The sequence below is a fragment of the Ziziphus jujuba genome, chromosome 7, assembly GCF_031755915.1.
Source record: "Ziziphus jujuba cultivar Dongzao chromosome 7, ASM3175591v1".
NCBI lineage: Eukaryota > Viridiplantae > Streptophyta > Magnoliopsida > Rosales > Rhamnaceae > Ziziphus > Ziziphus jujuba.
The window spans coordinates 17091336-17109137 of NC_083385.1; the positions used below are offsets into that span (position 1 = coordinate 17091336).

General features: G+C 29.0%; 1 protein-coding gene across 1 annotated transcript; it reads right to left on the reverse strand.

Moving 5' to 3' along the window:
* Positions 1–4154: 4154 nt before the first annotated feature.
* Positions 4155–7780, reverse strand: LOC125423754 (uncharacterized). The gene is made up of 3 exons (XM_060819108.1): positions 7626–7780; positions 6108–6245; positions 4155–4466 (listed from the first exon to the last, which is right to left on the reverse strand). Exons 2-3 carry the CDS (start codon positions 6237–6239, stop codon positions 4233–4235), a joined length of 366 nt encoding a protein of 121 aa, XP_060675091.1. The 5' UTR covers positions 6240–6245; positions 7626–7780; the 3' UTR covers positions 4155–4232.
* Positions 7781–17802: the final 10022 nt, after the last annotated feature.

Below are 17802 nucleotides of genomic sequence, written 5' to 3' on the forward strand. Positions count from 1 at the left end.
CGAACTGTAAAATATGAATCCTCTGCTTGTTTCTTTTCCGTACTTGTTTACGCTCGACTTTGAATCTCAATAGTTGATTGTCAATTCAAGGGATGAGTTAAAACCATTCTATCAACAAAAAAATTTAAAATGATAAAAATAAAAATAAAAAAAATTCAATTTTAAACAAGTGTTCAACATGTTCAGAGTGAATAATAAGGAAAAAGCCTGAAGGACTTACAGGAATGATGAGCGTTGTTTGGAGCTTCAAACGGTGCGATTTATCAACGAAACTATGGTTCAGTTTGGAAGCTTTGAGGGTCCGCTTTGGATGGTAGTGTTTCATATATACAATTATATGTATATGTATATATAGGGAGAATTTTATTGTGTGAATGGTCCGTACTAAAATTGGTATTTTTTGAATGAAAATGTCAGTTTTGATATGTACAGTATACAGTAAAATCGATATTTTTATTCAAAAAATATCGATTTTAAATGCGTTTACATAGGAATCGTTTATATCGTACAAAGAATCATATATATAGTACTGTTTTGGCCTATCATATTAAACATACGTTGGAAGCAGTGATTTATGGGGACATTTATACAGCTAGAGGGCGTATCTTTCAAGATAAATATTATTCAAATAGAATATGATCCGGGTCTATTTGGTTTTTATCAAATTTTACCAGCAATCAAAAGTCAAAACCAGGTTTTAGAAGTAGAAAGCTATTTTCTATTTATAAATTAAATTTAGTTTAATATATTAATAAGGTCAAAATTATTAAAATATTTATTAAATTTATGCGGTGGATAAAGTAATAATATTTAAGTAATTAATTTATTTTATTTATTTGATAATTTATTTATCAATATTAAGATTATATATATATATATATCAACCATTAATATATTGATACTTATTATTTGATAAAGTAAATATTTTAATATATACAGCATTATTTTTAATATATCTATTTTTTTTATAATAATTTTATCCTTATTTCTAACACATATTTTTAATTATATTTAAATTGGTTATTTTTTTTTTAATCACTAACTATACAGTATAAAAGGAAATTGATTCTTCGATTAAATCTTGAAAAACTAATTTATATGGAAACCGTTTCTTTCGAAACTTTACCATCAATCGAACAGGATCCCATATACACTTAGCAAACTTACTATTTTCTCACAAAATGATCATGCATTTGGATCTTTTTCATCCCAAATAAAATAATAATAATAAAAAAAAGAACAGGTTCTTATATATCTAGTAAAATCCTAATTAATCTTTTTATACATACTTTATCTTTTTTCCTTTTTTCTTTTTTTGGGCTGAGAATATACTTCTACATCCAATCAACATATACATTTGCAATAAAACGGAGATATTCTTATGCAATTTAATAGATCACAACCATTTTAGAGGGAAAAAAAAAAAAGGAAAAAACCAATCTCATCCAACATTATTAATCACATTTCGTCCCAAAATAAAAATAAAAATAGCAATCACATAATCTTATGCAAACTTAATTTCAACAGAACCGAACCGATTGACATAACTACTCTTTTTTTTTTCTTTTTTTTTTTTAATTCGTGGTTGTTACCATTTGCTGAAGGAGCTAAAGTTAAATATATCCTTCGAGACTATTACCCTAATGGAGAGTTCAAATCCATCACAATCCTAGCCAATATCATTTTACAAGATCAAGTACTAACATCATTTTTAAGGCCAAGAAATACTATATAGCTGCTAATCTTCCACTGCATTTTTTAGGATAATAGTAATCTTCCAGTACATGGTGTCGCACATAGGCTTCCATGCACATGCAATTTCCCTAATGTATGAAGCAGAGAAATGTTAGTAGTAAAATACATATATTAGCGGATAAATCTGAAGCGACCAAATTTTGTTATTCATGATTTGATATATTTTAAGTGGTTTATCTTCTTATAAATATAGAATAATATCAATTTAATATAATTAAGAAACTGCTACATAATTAATTATTAAAATTTTAATAAAAAAATTTGATATCTGTAGTATTGTTCTATAGTAGCATATCCATTGATTTATATTGATGATGAATTTTTAAAGTTATAGGTTCTAATCAAATTAGAATATTATTGTAATAGAATGATATTTCAATTTGTATAATATGCATATATTGTAGATTTGATCTGATTCCTCAATCTGTAGCAATTTTTCTACATGCAGATTATAAGCCAAAAATTTATATACACAGATTTATTGCGGATGGGAAGACAAGTGAATGTGATTCATTCCAATTACAGAGTTTTGGGATTTTGAGATTATTTACAGCATAAATTACACATTTATCATGGGTGATCTTATGGATCAACGCATATGATTCGTCTGAAAGTTCATTTGATTTGATGTTGGATTCATCAATGTTCATTAAAATTCGCATCACAATTACAAACTCTAAGCATTTACATGCCATGGTGATCAAAAAATATAATTTCTTTTTACTATTTCTATCGTATTTCAAATTTTAGTCCCAAAGCCAAAATTACTTTTAGTTTCTTTTTTTATTATAAATTTATTTTTTCTTTTCTTTATGATCCTAAATTCCTAATGAATGATACTTTTTTAAGTTGGATATGGAGGGCATGCACAGTTATTTATTTATTTATTATTATTATTATTATTTTGTAGTCAGCGATCACATCCACCATAGAAAGAGCATAAAAAGAGCACATAATGATATATTCAGTAGAAGAAGGGCTAAGAGTCCATTTGAAGTTTTGTTTCCTTTTCCCTTTCTGATTAGGCTTTTCTTTGCTTTTCGCCTTCTTGAATTTTATCAAAATTAGGGCATTACTAATGAAGTGTATAATTTTTTTTTATTTTATTTAAAAATTTTATTGAGTTTTTACTAATGGATAAATTGGCATATGAAAATATCATTAAAAAGTTGGAACCACTCGACTAAAATTTAACTATCAAAAGGAGTTAAATTAAAATAAGGGTTATTATGAAAATCTCTAAAATAAAAATGTATTTATGCAAAAAAAATTAAATTAAATGAAAAAAAGGTTAAAGTGAAATTTACCCTTGAAGTATTAATTATGGTTATGATAACGTTTCACCATGATATACAATTATTTTCAATTTTTTATTTCAACGTGTAAGCCTATAAATTGGATCCTTAGCTACTTCACAATAGTAATAGAATGAGAGGTTGTCATTATACCTGGCAATTCGGGTTCGTGGGTCGTGTTCGTGTCAACCCGTTTAATAATCGTGTCAAAAATGCCTAACCCGAACACGACCCATTTATTAATCGTGTCAGGTATCCAAAACACTAACCCGACCTGTTTATAAACAGGTCAACACGACACGACCCGTTTAACACGATTATTTTAACGGGTCGTGTTGATCTATTAACCCGTTAACCTGAAATTGACCTATTAACCCGAAAATTAACCTATTAACCCGTTAACTCGAAAATTGACCTATTAACCCGAAAACTAATCGATTAACCCGTTAACCCGAAAATTAACCTATTAACCCGAAAACTAACCTATTTATTAAAATAACTTATTTAAAATGCCAAAAATTATAATTCACAATACATAAGTCTTAATATGTGCTAAAAAAGACAAATTTAATACACCAACATAAAATTTAATGTCCTAATAATAGTAAAACACCAATACAAAATAAAATAAATGGTATCAAATTGTTATCATAATACATATAAAACCAAAGGAAAAAGGACATAACTATCATTATGCTCCAAATTTATTTATCGATGTCCAAATTCCAAACCAAATATGTCGATTTTTGGTGCTCAACAATCCAGCCTGGGATCATAATATCAAAATAAATAAATAAAAAATCAATTAAATATAATACAAAAGTTAAAATGTTAAAATAAAATAAAATAAATTAAATAAATTTTAACATTGATATTACCTTATGCTTGAGTATTAGCATAATTAGAGCATTGACTTGAAGATTCTTCTTTATTGATATCACAGCTCAAAACATCTTCAGTAAGATCCTCAAGTTGTGCTTCAAATTTTTCTTGCATTCCATAAATTAGTGAAACAAAAAAATCATTAATAAAATAAATTAGTGAAACAAAAAAATTATTAATATATGCAAATGAAATAAAGAAAACATTAATAAAAATAATTACCTCTTTGCCCAAATAACCAATCTCTTGTACAAACTATCGCTTCAACAGTGCTAGGCTTTAATGAACTACGAAATTGATCTAATACTCGTCCACCAATGCTAAAAGCAGATTCAGAAGCAACGGTGGATATAGGATACTCAATAGATCACGAGCCATTGAAGCAACTTCAGGATAACGAAACTGATTTGCTTTCCAATAATCAAGCACATTCAATTCAATTTCAGTAGCCATCCTTGGCTCCTCTAAATAAAGCTCCAATTGTGATTTTTGTGTATTGGCACCTAACTCTTCAATTTCACAAATATTAAATTCCTACAATGTTAGAAAATAAAAATTTCAATAAGATTATTTTTCAAAAAATTATAAATAATCACTAAATAACACAAATACAAACAATTAAAATTAATAAAAAATTTAAGAGTTATTTACTTTCAAAATGGAACTAGCTGTCTTTCTAAAAGAAATGACATCTTCTCCAACACCACAAGATGTGTTACTCTTTTCTTTCTCCAAAGAATGTGTAGAAGATGTCAAAGATCTTTTTTGAACATACTCCTTAAATATTGAAAATAATTTGCTCTTCACACGTATAAACTCACTAGAACCACTTGCTCCATAAATTTTTCTATAACACCAATCTACCAATTGAAGCTTATATCGAGGATCCACAACCACTGCAATGGCTAATATCAAACTAAATTATGACCAATACTTCTCAAATTTTTTAAGCATTTGATTAGCCATGGTTCTCAAGTAATCATCCTCACTTTCAATATTTTCCTTCAATGTAACATAACAAAAGAAAACCGAGGAAAAGTACAAATTTGAAGTAGGATATTTAGTGCCCGAAAATATGCAAGTGATATCATAAAACAAACCCAAGAATCTACTTATCTTTTCAATCTTCTCCCACTCATGACTAGAAGGACAACTTTTATAATTTGAATCAGTTAGCTCCAAATGACAAAAGGCACGTCGATAGTACAATGCACTTTCAAGCATTAAATATGTAGAGTTCCATCTAGTAGGCACATCTTGCCTCAAACCTCTCTTAGAGTCCATTGACAACAATTTAACACATTCTAAAAACTTCTGTTTTCTTACTTGTGACCCTCTTACATATTTAATACTTTCCCGAATCTTATGAACAACATTATCAATATCTTTCAACCCATCTTGTACTACCAAATTAATGATATGAGCACAACATCTAAGATGAAAAAAATCACCATCACAAACTACAGCCCCCTTTAATTGCAATTGAGTAACTAACATATCAACAGAGACATCATTGGCAGAAGCATTATCCAAAGTTAAAGAAAATAACTTTGTCTCAATTCCCCATTCACACAACAAAGAGTATAGTTTTTCTGCCAATGCTATACCGGTATGTGGAGGTGGCATATAACAGAAATTTAACACTCTCTTTTGCAAGATCCACTCTTTGTCAATGAAATGGCAAGTAAGACATATATATCCATCAGTAGTTGCAGAAGTCCATAAATCAGAAGTCAAACAAATTCTACCAGGAGTTGCATCCAACATGCATTTTATCCTACATTTTTCCTTCAAATGCATTTTAAGAACATCCAACTTAGCAGTATTTCTAGAAACAAGTTGTATATCAGGATGTAAATATTGAAATATGGTTCTAATTCCCTCATACTCAACAAATTGGAAAGGCAAATCATGCATGATTATGGCCGAAGTTACCAATTCTCGAAAATGCTCAAAGTTAAATTTAGATGCATTCAATGAGATAGTCCCTCTATCTTGAGATATCAATAATTGACCAATATCACGAGTGTCTCTTTTCACACAATTTTTCAAATGACGCACCAAATTTCCCGTTCCATATTTACTATCACAAAGATAAATGGTACCACAATCTTTACATTTACATTTTTGCTTACCATCAACATCCAAAGGAAGCACATCAAAGTAAGACCAAACCTTTGAAGTGAGTTTTCTCTTGGGTTTCACTTTATGCCCACTTGTGACTCCCTCCATAGGACTTGCAACATCTTCTAAATTAATAGGCATTTCAAAGCTACTTGATTCAAGATTTATTTGAAGTCCATCCATGTTTATCTACATGTTTTCAAACCAAAAAAAATTATATATTAAAATAAAATATTATAACAACCTTATAATAAACATGCATATAATTTTTTGTTTCCAAATCACAAAGCAAAATATATTCACACATATGCACATATATAGTTTTTTTCATTTCCCAAGCTATAAGAGGTACAAGATGGCTAAATATCTATGCAATCTTCCAAATTAGTACTTCCAAGTTCCAACAATGACAATTTAGCTAATATGCATTGTCATTTCTTATTTGAGTCATCAACATTTTTTAAATTTAAAATTTGTCTAATTCTTTCCTTTTTAATCTATACACTACTCAAGCATATGAAGTAAAATACAATATAAAATGTATTCTAAACTACAAAATAAAAATGAAGCAAGAGAAAATGAGAAATACCACAAAAATGAAGAGGATCGAGAGCATTAACAAATTGTTTCTTGATAAATACCAACTCTAACATAAGCATTTACATATATAGGAGATAGATTAAATAAAAAGACCAAAAAAATTATATTACATTCATTTTATAACCACAAATATTAAGAATAAATATGTAAAAGTAACATTAATTAATTGGAGAGTAAGGAAAAGAAAATTATCTAAAAACCATATCTGTCCATTTAGAACCACAAATATATAGAGCAAATTTATAAGATTAATACCAATTAATTGAAGAAGATGTAATTATTTACCTTTTTAGCGGCAATCTAATTATTGCTTCATGCTGTCCAATTCTTATTAATCATTTTTTTTTTCAGCCAAAAGAACGTAATTGGTCAAACCAAATAGGTACCCCTTTTCTTTTTGCCCTTTTCATACACATGTTAAAGCAGCCAAAAAAAAATTTACATCCTTAAAACTCTTCATCCCCAAGTGGGTCACTGTAAAATAATTTCTTGAAAAACTAGAAACCAAATTAATCTCCTACCCCAAAAAGAAAGAGGGAAAAGAAAGAGATAAAGAATGGAGTAGCACGAGTAGTAGTGGTATTAGGCATTATTTTTCACATCAGGTGCATGTGCAAATTCTATTGGAAGAGTCTTTCTTTCTTTTATATATATATATATATATATATATATATATATATATATATATTTATATATATATATATATATATGTATGTTTAATTTGTTATTTTTACTTTTAAATGTCATGTGCTGAGATGCTTTTTAATCATTAGTGGGGAAAAGATAAAGTTTCTGACAACTTGTATACCGGGGATGTCTGAAGGAATGGAATTTTTGTCAAATAAAAGAGATAGCAGTTGCAGCGTCGACCAAGATTCAGATACAACCAAATATATCAGTACAAAATGAATTGAAAGTGACAAAAGAGAATATGCAGAGAACTAAATTTGAAAGTTTAGCACGACTCACCGTTCGTCAAGAATCTGCAGAGAACTCTCAAAGACCCTGTAATGCCGAACCCAAATCGTTCTCCTTTGTTCTTTCAACTGTCAGTTGCTTCAACAGTTCAACTCTCAAACGACTCACTGTTCTCCTTTGTTCTTAGAGAAGAAGCAGGAGGTAGAGGAAAGAGGCTTTGATGGCTGATGGAGATTGGAGATGGGGCTGGCTGGTGTGGTCTGTGGTGGCTGCGTTGTGTGCTGGAGAATAAGATGCAAAATTGAAAATAGGGCTTGACTCTCGACTTTTGAGTTTTAGATCTGAATTTTTTTTTTTTTTTGTTTTATTAAAAATATATTTTTTGTTTTTAAAAAATTAATAGTAGAAAATTATTTGTATAAAATTTTTAATTTCTAATATTTTTTAATTATTAAATATTATATTAGTAATAAAATATTAATTTAATATTAAATTTAAATGGGTTGTAATAGGTGTATAATCGTGTCGGGTTGAAACTGACCCGTTTAATAAATGGATCGTAACGGGTCAATTTCGAGTTGAACAGGTCAACCCGAAAATGACACGATTAATAATCGTGTTAAACGGGTTGACCCGATTATGACCCGAACCCATTTATAATAAACCCAAACCCATTTATTCCGTGTCATTTTCGAGTCGTGTCACCGTGTCATGACCTAAATTGCCAGGTCTAGTTGTCATATGCATATTGCAAGAAGATGAAGAAGATTGCAGATCGGATGGTCATAGAATGTAAAGACGAAATGTAGCAAGTTGATGGATCCTTATTAGCTAGCACTCTAATGGCAACATTTTTTGTTTCATTAAATAGATTTCTCAACAATACTTTATCACCAATCTACAATCAAAGATCATATAATTTCATAAAACAATTGAAAATTTATTGCTCAAATTTAAATAATATTGATTATTACCTCAGCAGAAAGATGATTTAATGGTGATAGTTAGGACATATGAAGTATGAAGTATCTTAGCATTAGAAGCCTGTATGAAAATTAAATAATTTAGTATACAAATTAACATATACATTTTTTGAATCAAACATAAAAAACTATTACATAAATAAAATAAAAGTAAATTAATATCGGTAAAGATTTATTAGCAGAATCATTTGGAACATTTGCACCGCCACGTGAACAAATCGCTTTAGATTTTGAAGTTGAAATTTTAAATTAGTTACTTCATTTTGTAATGCCCTAATGGTAGTTTGGTATGATTTTGAGCTAGATGTATCTTTCCATACATCAGTTAGGCAAACACCAAACCCATACATTCTAACTCGACCATTATTATCTTTTCCCATAACTTGTGTAATAGCCCAATCCACTCGCATGTGATATTGTCCGCTTTGGACACCGCCCGCATGGGTTTAAAATGTGTCACAGTGGTTAGAAATCCCACCCCTTCACCTGCCAGTCCCATTGGCCCAGGCCTTCCAGGCCCAACTATGATACTGTCTGCTTTGGAAGCTAGGTGATGAGCCCAATCCTACCCCTCACGGTTTTCTACATGTCACAAGGGAAAGGTATTCACACCCTTATAAGGCATGCTTCGTTCCCCTTTCTAACCGATGTGGGATCTCAATATCCATCCCTCTGGGGCCCAGCATTCTCACTGGCACACTGATCCGGATACTGGCTCTGATACCAACTATAACAGTCCAGTCTATCTGCATGTGATATTGTCCACTTTGGGCCCCGTCCGCACGGGTTTAAAATGCGTCATAGTGGTTAGAGGTCCCACCCCTTCACTTGCTAGTCCCACTGGCCCGGTCCTCCCATGCCCAATTATGATACTGTCCGCTTTGAAAACTAGGTGGTGAGCCCAATCCTATCTCTTACGGTTTTCTACCATCAAAGGGAAAGGTATCCACACCCTTGTGGGATCTCACAACTTGTGCAAATGCATCATTATGAGTAGTCTTTTGCAATGCATCTTGATCATCCTTATCTTTTAATTGCAGCTACATGCAATAAAATAAATGACAATTTGAGATATCTATATATCAACTTAGAGAGTTCCATCATTGCAAATGTTAGCACAAATTATATTAAAACATATTTTGTTAACATACCAAAATTTCTCTTGTTCCATCATTGTTAAAAGATCCATCCTTCCGTGTATAACAAGTTTGAAATAGATTAACACACAAGGGAGCGTCTTGTCTCCTTCTTCTACAAATTTATAAATGGGTGTATAAAAAGTTTTATAAATTATAAACCATATTTGTACATAATACATACCTTATATGCTCTAAATTGTGCAAAGCTCTTTGTTCCTATGGTGTGATTATATTTTTTCTTACCACAACTCAATTTGTTCCTAGCACTTGTTGCCTTAAAAAAAAAGAAAAAAAAAATAGCTACATTTAATATCAATCTTTTTATAACATATTATTATTTACTAACTTGTGGTTAGTGTAAGGAACATACATACATACATACATATATATATATATATATATAAATACCTTAGCGCTTTCCTTAGCCCATTCTTTGATTAAGTGCTCCCACTGATCATTACATACTTTTTTATTTTTATATAACATTTATTGTTCAAAGCTCAAGTGCTCATTGTAATACTGTTTCTTAATTATAAGCCTTCCAAGTATTTAATTTTCTGCCATATTTCTTTATAACCCAGCTTTTAGCATGAGCAGATATGATAAACTTTTCTTATAACATTACAAACAATTTTTTATGTATCCAATAATTTTTTAAATACTTAAAACTATTACAAGAAAGAAAGAATATAATTAAAATAAAGTACTCCTTATTTACCTATATCTTGTACCATATATATATATATATTTTTTTGTATGTTCCTAGTACATCATGGCAATTCTTATATATAAGAGGAGCATTTTTTTCATCTCTTATTATTGTCCCAATGAAACTTGATAATTTGTTTGCCATTTTATTATCTGGTTGACCATATTCATTACTTACAATTTCATATGTTTCACCATCATGCACATTCCAAATATCAAGCATATGTGTGGGACCATGAGTTTTTTATGAACATCATTATCTAACAAATTCATAAATTAAAAACTAATCAAAATACAATTTTATATGATATGTTTTATTTTTTCAATAAAATAAATACATAAAATAGTACCATTCTCTATTGAGTCCAATATGGCCTGTAAACGATAACAGTATTTCATAATGTAGATCAGATACAAGTGAGACACTATGTTCTTTTCCAATAAAAACAAATAAAAACATATCACTATTTTTTTTTTTTTTTTGTTAAAGAAAAAAACATGCATGTTACTAGTTTTCTTCAAATCTGACTTCTTCTTTTTTTTCTTTTTTCTTTTTTTAATTCTTCTAATTGGGGCTTTTAAGGTATTATATTATATTATCTTTAGGTTGAGGACTTTGATATTAAGTAGCGAAGAATTCAATTATCCTCTCTTTTTTTTTTTTTTCTTTATTCTTTTGCCAATTGGAAATGACCATTAGTTGGGAAAGCTTACTTTCTGCTGTCAATCTTTTCTCTCAACAAAGTCTGGTGGAGTCATTTTTTTTTAGCTTGCTGCTGTAGTCAGTTGCTTCCATGGTGTTAAAATCCACCTCGGTTTATCAAAAGAGCCAAAAAAAAAAAAAAGTAATGGCACATATCTCTCTCCTCATATACTTCTCTTCACTTTTTTAGGTGCCCATTTGGTAAAGTTTATTTAGAGCTTATTTTGGATTTAAGAGCTTTAGTCAAGGCACACCAATATTAGTATTTGTTTTAATGATTCTGAAAATATGACAATCATACTAATTGTTGTTTTATTTGTTTTTTCATCAATGCCTAGTCAAAAGTCATCTCGCAAACTAAAAGTGTAAGGAATGCTTCTCAACAAGAAGCACTATTGAATGCAGTAAAAGAATCTCAATCACTCATTGATTCAACGACTACTTATAAAAGAAAGTCAAGGTCAAAATGTGTAGGAAGTGATGAATATCTAAAAAGCAATTTGCCACACAAAGATACTAATGTAGCGAATGTTGATTCAACATATGAACATGAAAATGATGTCACTGCAAGAAGACATGGACGAAAATCCTAAAGAGAACACTGAAATTGCTCATCAAGTACATTCAGTCACACAAGAACAAGTAAATGATATTGTAACTTCAACAGGACAACCAAGTAAAGTAAAACAAAAGAGAGGTCCAACAAAAGCGAAGAAAATTAGTTTGGACTATAAAGTTGAAGTCAAATTTAATGAATATGAATAAGCTATTGGTGTTGAATTTGTTGGCTTATCTTCATTTTTGGGACCTTTAGTGCGTGAAATTGTACCTTTACAGTTAATGATTGGAGAAATGTTCCCAAAAATATGGAAATAGTTTTATGGGAAACTATCCAGGTATATTTCTCTTTCTTTTCTAAAAGCAATAATAACTATTATTTAAACATATTATTTTTCAACTTAACATTTAAACTCTATTTACATGTCATTAACATTTCAACTTTTAGGAAAGGTATAAGATCAATGAGCAGTGGCAAAAGGAATATTTTTTCAAACAAATGGGTGAACTATGGAGAGCATCAAAATCAAGATTTATTGCTCAATTTGAAGCAAGCAACTAATGAACAAGAAAGATTAAAGTTGAAACACAATAATATCACATCAGACCATGACTAGAAGAACTTTATTAAACAAAAAACAAGTGCGAAATTCAAGATATGTAGTAAAGAATTAGCTGAATAATTATGAATCAGCCTTGACATATGATTATATAAATGTTATATATTTAAATCTTTTTAGGTTATAAGTGACAAATTCAGAGGTATGAGAAAAAAATAGATCCCCCACACTTGTAGTCGCAAAGGATTTGCTCGATTAGTTGATGATATGGTAATTAATTTCATTTATGTTTAGTTTTTTATTCAATGTTGTGCAAATTTTAACAATATGTTATGTTTTTAATTGTGTACAGAAAAAGCAGTAAACAACCCTAAAAAATTGGTAGAACTGCAGTTTGGTTACAAGCATATACTAAGAATCGAGAACCTGTAAATGTTGTAGCTGCCGAAGTTATTGTAAGTTTTATTGTTTTTATAATTTATTACTATTGTTTTTTTACTTTATCGTCTTATTCATTTTACTAGTACCAAATTAGTCATTCAATTACTATTCTTTTTGCTCTCTCTCTCTCTCTCTCTCTCTCTCTCTCTCTCAAAATAATGTTTTTATTCTTTCTTTCCCTTCTATTTTAATCTCTTGCACAAATCATATTGTACACTGATGAGAATCCGCCCGTGCTCACACAATTAACTACTCGCTGGGGTGCTGATCCAATATAGGTGAAGACTGCATCAATCACTAGAGCACATGACAAGAGATTTAAAGACAACCTGGATGGATTCATATAGGGATTTATCAATTCTCAAAAGGATTTATCCATATCTAAAGATACACGACCCGTTTTATGCATCTAGGTGGTGAAGGCCGATACGGACCCAGGTAACTATTTTAGTGTAATTATGGACTTTGGACAGCACGAAATGGGTTCAACACTTCTTGAATTTAATTAGTATCATTAAGAGGTCATAGAATCAGGACAAGGCAAAATCAAAAGCAACTAAAATGGTGATTTGCACATGGAAGGATTTTTGGGCCGAAATTGTTATTTTTGTTGCTGGCTTTACTGTATTTTGCTGATTTGGCATTTTCTCTTTGTTTCAATCAAGGAAAACATGTGGGAATCATCATTAATCCTATTTTTCATCCTACATGGCATATGGGAGCTGATTTGGAGCCTTTACAAGTTGAAAATTGATCAAAGATACCTTTGTAGTCAAACTAGTCAACTAGTTTTCTAATTTGATTTTGACTTTTTGTTTTAGGAAACTAGCTTTTATTTTGATTTTATTTTTTATTTTTTTATTTTTCTAGAAAAAATAACTTAGGAAAGTTATTATTTTATCACTTTGTTAATTAATTAATTCCTAATTCAAAATAAAGAAATTAATTAATCAAAATTAGTTTAGGAAATAAATGGAATTTCGGCCACATTAGGAATCTAGCATGCATGGCCGGTTTTGTCCTAGCTTTCTAGGATTTATTGTTTTATGTCTTGAATCTATTAAAGGTTATTTTTCAATGAGAATGCACCTTCAATATTATTCAGAAAATTAATTGTTAGGTAGAATTCTCTTTATTCTCTTTGAACACCTAAAACACCACTAGAGATTGAGTGTTTTATTTTTGACTTATCAATAGGACTTCCATAACTTATTGTGGCGTCTTTATTATACCAAAGTTTCTAATCATAGGTTGGTTAAGGGTTAAGGTTTTTCCATAAGAACTTGAACTTAATTGAGATCCGGGCTAATATAATACGGATTTAGGCACGAATCGACCTAGATTCGTATCATACACTTATTTTTATGTCTTTTCCATTTTATATCTATTTTGGATAAGGTTGAAGTAGATGTATATATTTCCTTTTTTGGTTTTGCATTTTTTTCCTCATGAATTAGATTTAATTTTGTGAATGTGTTAAGAAGTAATTATATAGCAAATGCAAAAATATTTATGTTCATGAAATCTTTTTTTTTAATTTTTTTTTATAGGATAAGCTAAAAAAGGTTGAGGAAAAATCACAATGTTCTCCATCAAATTTGCAAGAAGATGCTTTGACAAAAGTCTTGGTCGAGAGAATCCAGGAAGAGTAAGAGGGATTGGTAAAGGAGTTACCCTTACAAGGTTATCATTACTTCAACAAAGAGATGATTATATCAATCAAATGTAAGATAAGCAAGCAGCACCAAAAGAGAAAGTGGCTCATATGGAAAGTTTAATTAATAATTTGATGAGAAATCAGGTAATATCATATTCTATTAAGTCAACTATATTTTTTATTCTTAATAATCCATTTGTGTGGTTAGTGTTTCTGTGAATATATAATTAAACTTGTAAAGCCATAATCAAACAACTAAGGAACCATTAAATGCTCAAATGTCCTCTACCTCGATAATTTTTTTTCTTTTTTTGTTCGTATACATATACATATATATATATATATATAGCTAATAATATGTTTTTGTAAGTGGCACTTATTTCCATTATTTTGGTGCCTTGTTGGTTAAAGCGTATGAACAATAACTCCAATAAGAACAAATGCAAATTGCTAGATTGGGTTGGTTTAAAAGAAATTGTTGCTGAAGGCCGTTGATCTTCAAGTAATCCTACAGATTTTGTTCACCATATTTCTCTTGGCCCTAATGTTATGAGAATTTAGCTTTATGTGGCAAAGAAACCTGAACCATATTTATGGAGATCAACATCAAAAATGAATAATATTGAAAATGCTATAGGTAGTACAGTAGCTTAGCCTGCGGACAAAGCTATAATGGAGTAAATAGAATGGTAATGCCCTATAAATTTAATTTTCTGAAATTGTATTTTCATTAACTTTAATATTGTAGGCTAATATCATTTAAAATGTTCTTTGTATCTTTGAAAATGAAAAAGCCACTTTCATATAATTAAAATGAGTAATTCAATGCAATATACAATCAGAAAAATATTATGTTTAAATATATACTCAAATAACTTGCAATATATATGTCCGTTCCAAAGATAAAAAAGCAAAACTTACAATATTCATGTATATGTATATTCACTCAAATAACCATTTTATGTTTTGTTGCAGGTTCTTGAAGAATATGTGAAGTAATGTGAAAATATTAGTTTATTGATATAAAATTGAATATTGTTTAAGGTTATTTTCATTTCAAGAATTGAGTAGATATATTAAGTACTTATTAATATTTGATTACTTTATGATGGTAGTTGAGCAGGATCCAACATTTTATTTACAAGTTTCACATTATTTGACAATGGAAATATGGTTTTATGATTATGAAATTATATTTTGGTTTTAATTTGCTTTATTGATTTATGTATATTATTCGAAAGTTTTTTTTTATTTTTTTATTTTCTAAAAAATATATATTGTAAAGTTATAATGGATTATATTATAAGCAAATAAAAAAGATGCTATATGCAAATAATTGTGAATTATATTATATATATATAGATATTTTATTTGTAATTATGCTATTAAATAATTATAAATTCTGTTAATAACTAAAATTTCAAATATACAGATTTAAATATCTATTATATAATAACATTATGATTTACAAATATATATTATTCTCTCTCTCTCTCTCTCTCTCTCTCTCTCTCTCTCCATTTTTGTTTCCTTTCTTTAAAGAGTCATTCTTAGCAATTTGAATAAACAATAAAAATGAAAAACTATTTGATAGTTTTTTCTTCTTTAAAGTGTATTCAGTTGTCAATATTTAATGTGTAGATATTATAAAATTACCTTTTTCACTTGTATAAACAACATTTAATTTGGAGATATTATAATATTAAAATATGTTAATGATTTGTAATATTTTATTTTAAAACAATTAATGTCACTATTGCTAAAAATAATTAAGTGGCATTTTTGATAGGTTTTACTAAATTACGTATATAATAGAAAAATATGTGACATTTGTAAATAATGTTAGAATTTTACTTAGGTAATAGGAATACTAAGTGACACTTGTAGATAACGTCATTATATGGTGTAATTTTATAAAAAATAGTATTAAATTTAAATTATCAATGACATTATAATAAAAATGTTATTAAAATGGCTTTCAAATTCAAATTGAGAGCAGTTTTTATTAATTACATTTTGAATATACCTTTACGAAAACAATTTAAACTAAAAACAAAATATTGTTTTATTAAACACAACAATAATTTGATAGTCAAATAGTACAAAATCAGTAAATAAATTAGCATACCAATCAACTATCATACCAAAATTTCTTCACAATTCTTTTTTACAAAACCAATTTCATTGTCACCAAAACTTCTTCACAATTCTCTTTTAGAAAACCAATTTCATTGTCATTATCATTTGCATTCAGAGTGATTGATGGGATGAACTGAGTATTCATATTCTCATCATATATATCCAAATCATGGAAATCTCTCGGAGGAGCCTTTAACAAAATATACCAATTAAATGTATCATTTTCTCTAGGATAAAAAACCTATTTTGCTTGGGATGCCAAAATAAAAGGATCTCTCACAAATTGATTTTGACCTTGGTGAAGATTAACATTTGTAAGACCATCTTGAATCCTAATACTATTTGGAACACTTGCCCAATCACACTTAAACACGAGAAGTTGAAATGCAAAATATTCTAATAGAATTATCTTTTTAATAACGCCATAATATGTAATTTTCTCAACAACTTATGTATTGTCCTTTGCGCTTGATCTACATATGTTGATGCTTCGACTAAAACTCCACTCCTTTGTGTGGACTATTCAGCATCCTTCGTATGGAAATGTTGACCACCTATAATGTATCCATTGTAAGATATTGCACTCTTTCTAGGTCCATTTGTAAGCCAAAATAATGTTTTTGATTCTTTGCTAGAATCCATTCAAATTTGTCCAAATAAAAATAAATTAGCAACTATTAAATGTTGCATGTGTAAAGTATAAACTAAGTTAAATGATTAGATTTAACATTTTCTTTTAACCATGAAGCAAATTCTTTTGAATGCCTTGTCGAAAGTAGGCTTGAATTTTTTCCCAAACATCGATCTGATTTTTTAAGCTCCTCCACATGCATCCTAAATAAATGAGAAAAATAAAATAAAAGAAATTGCATAACATAAGTCATTAAATATATTTTTAATAATAACATCACTTACTCAAGAAAAGATTCCACTATGGCTGAATTGAACAACACAAAACAATGTGCAGTTTCTAACATTTCATCATTGAAAATTATCGATGTTCCTGTTGAAATTGACCAACCTTCAATAACCGTATCACTCAGATAATCTTGATTGCAACACTCTTGATGGTTTATTTCAAGTGTTTGTGTCACAAATTCATTACAAAAATTCATGCATTCTTTTGCAATATAGCATTCAGGTCTTGCATGATTTCTAACATACCATTTGAGAATTTTCATATACCTGCATCAACAAATTAATAAATTGTAAAACTTAGAAACTTCAATAAAAACTTGATAAATTGTTAATAATATTGTTACAAATAAATATGCACCTCTCAAAAGGATACATCCATCGATATTGGACTGGTCCACATAATCATGCTTCTCTTCCTAAAT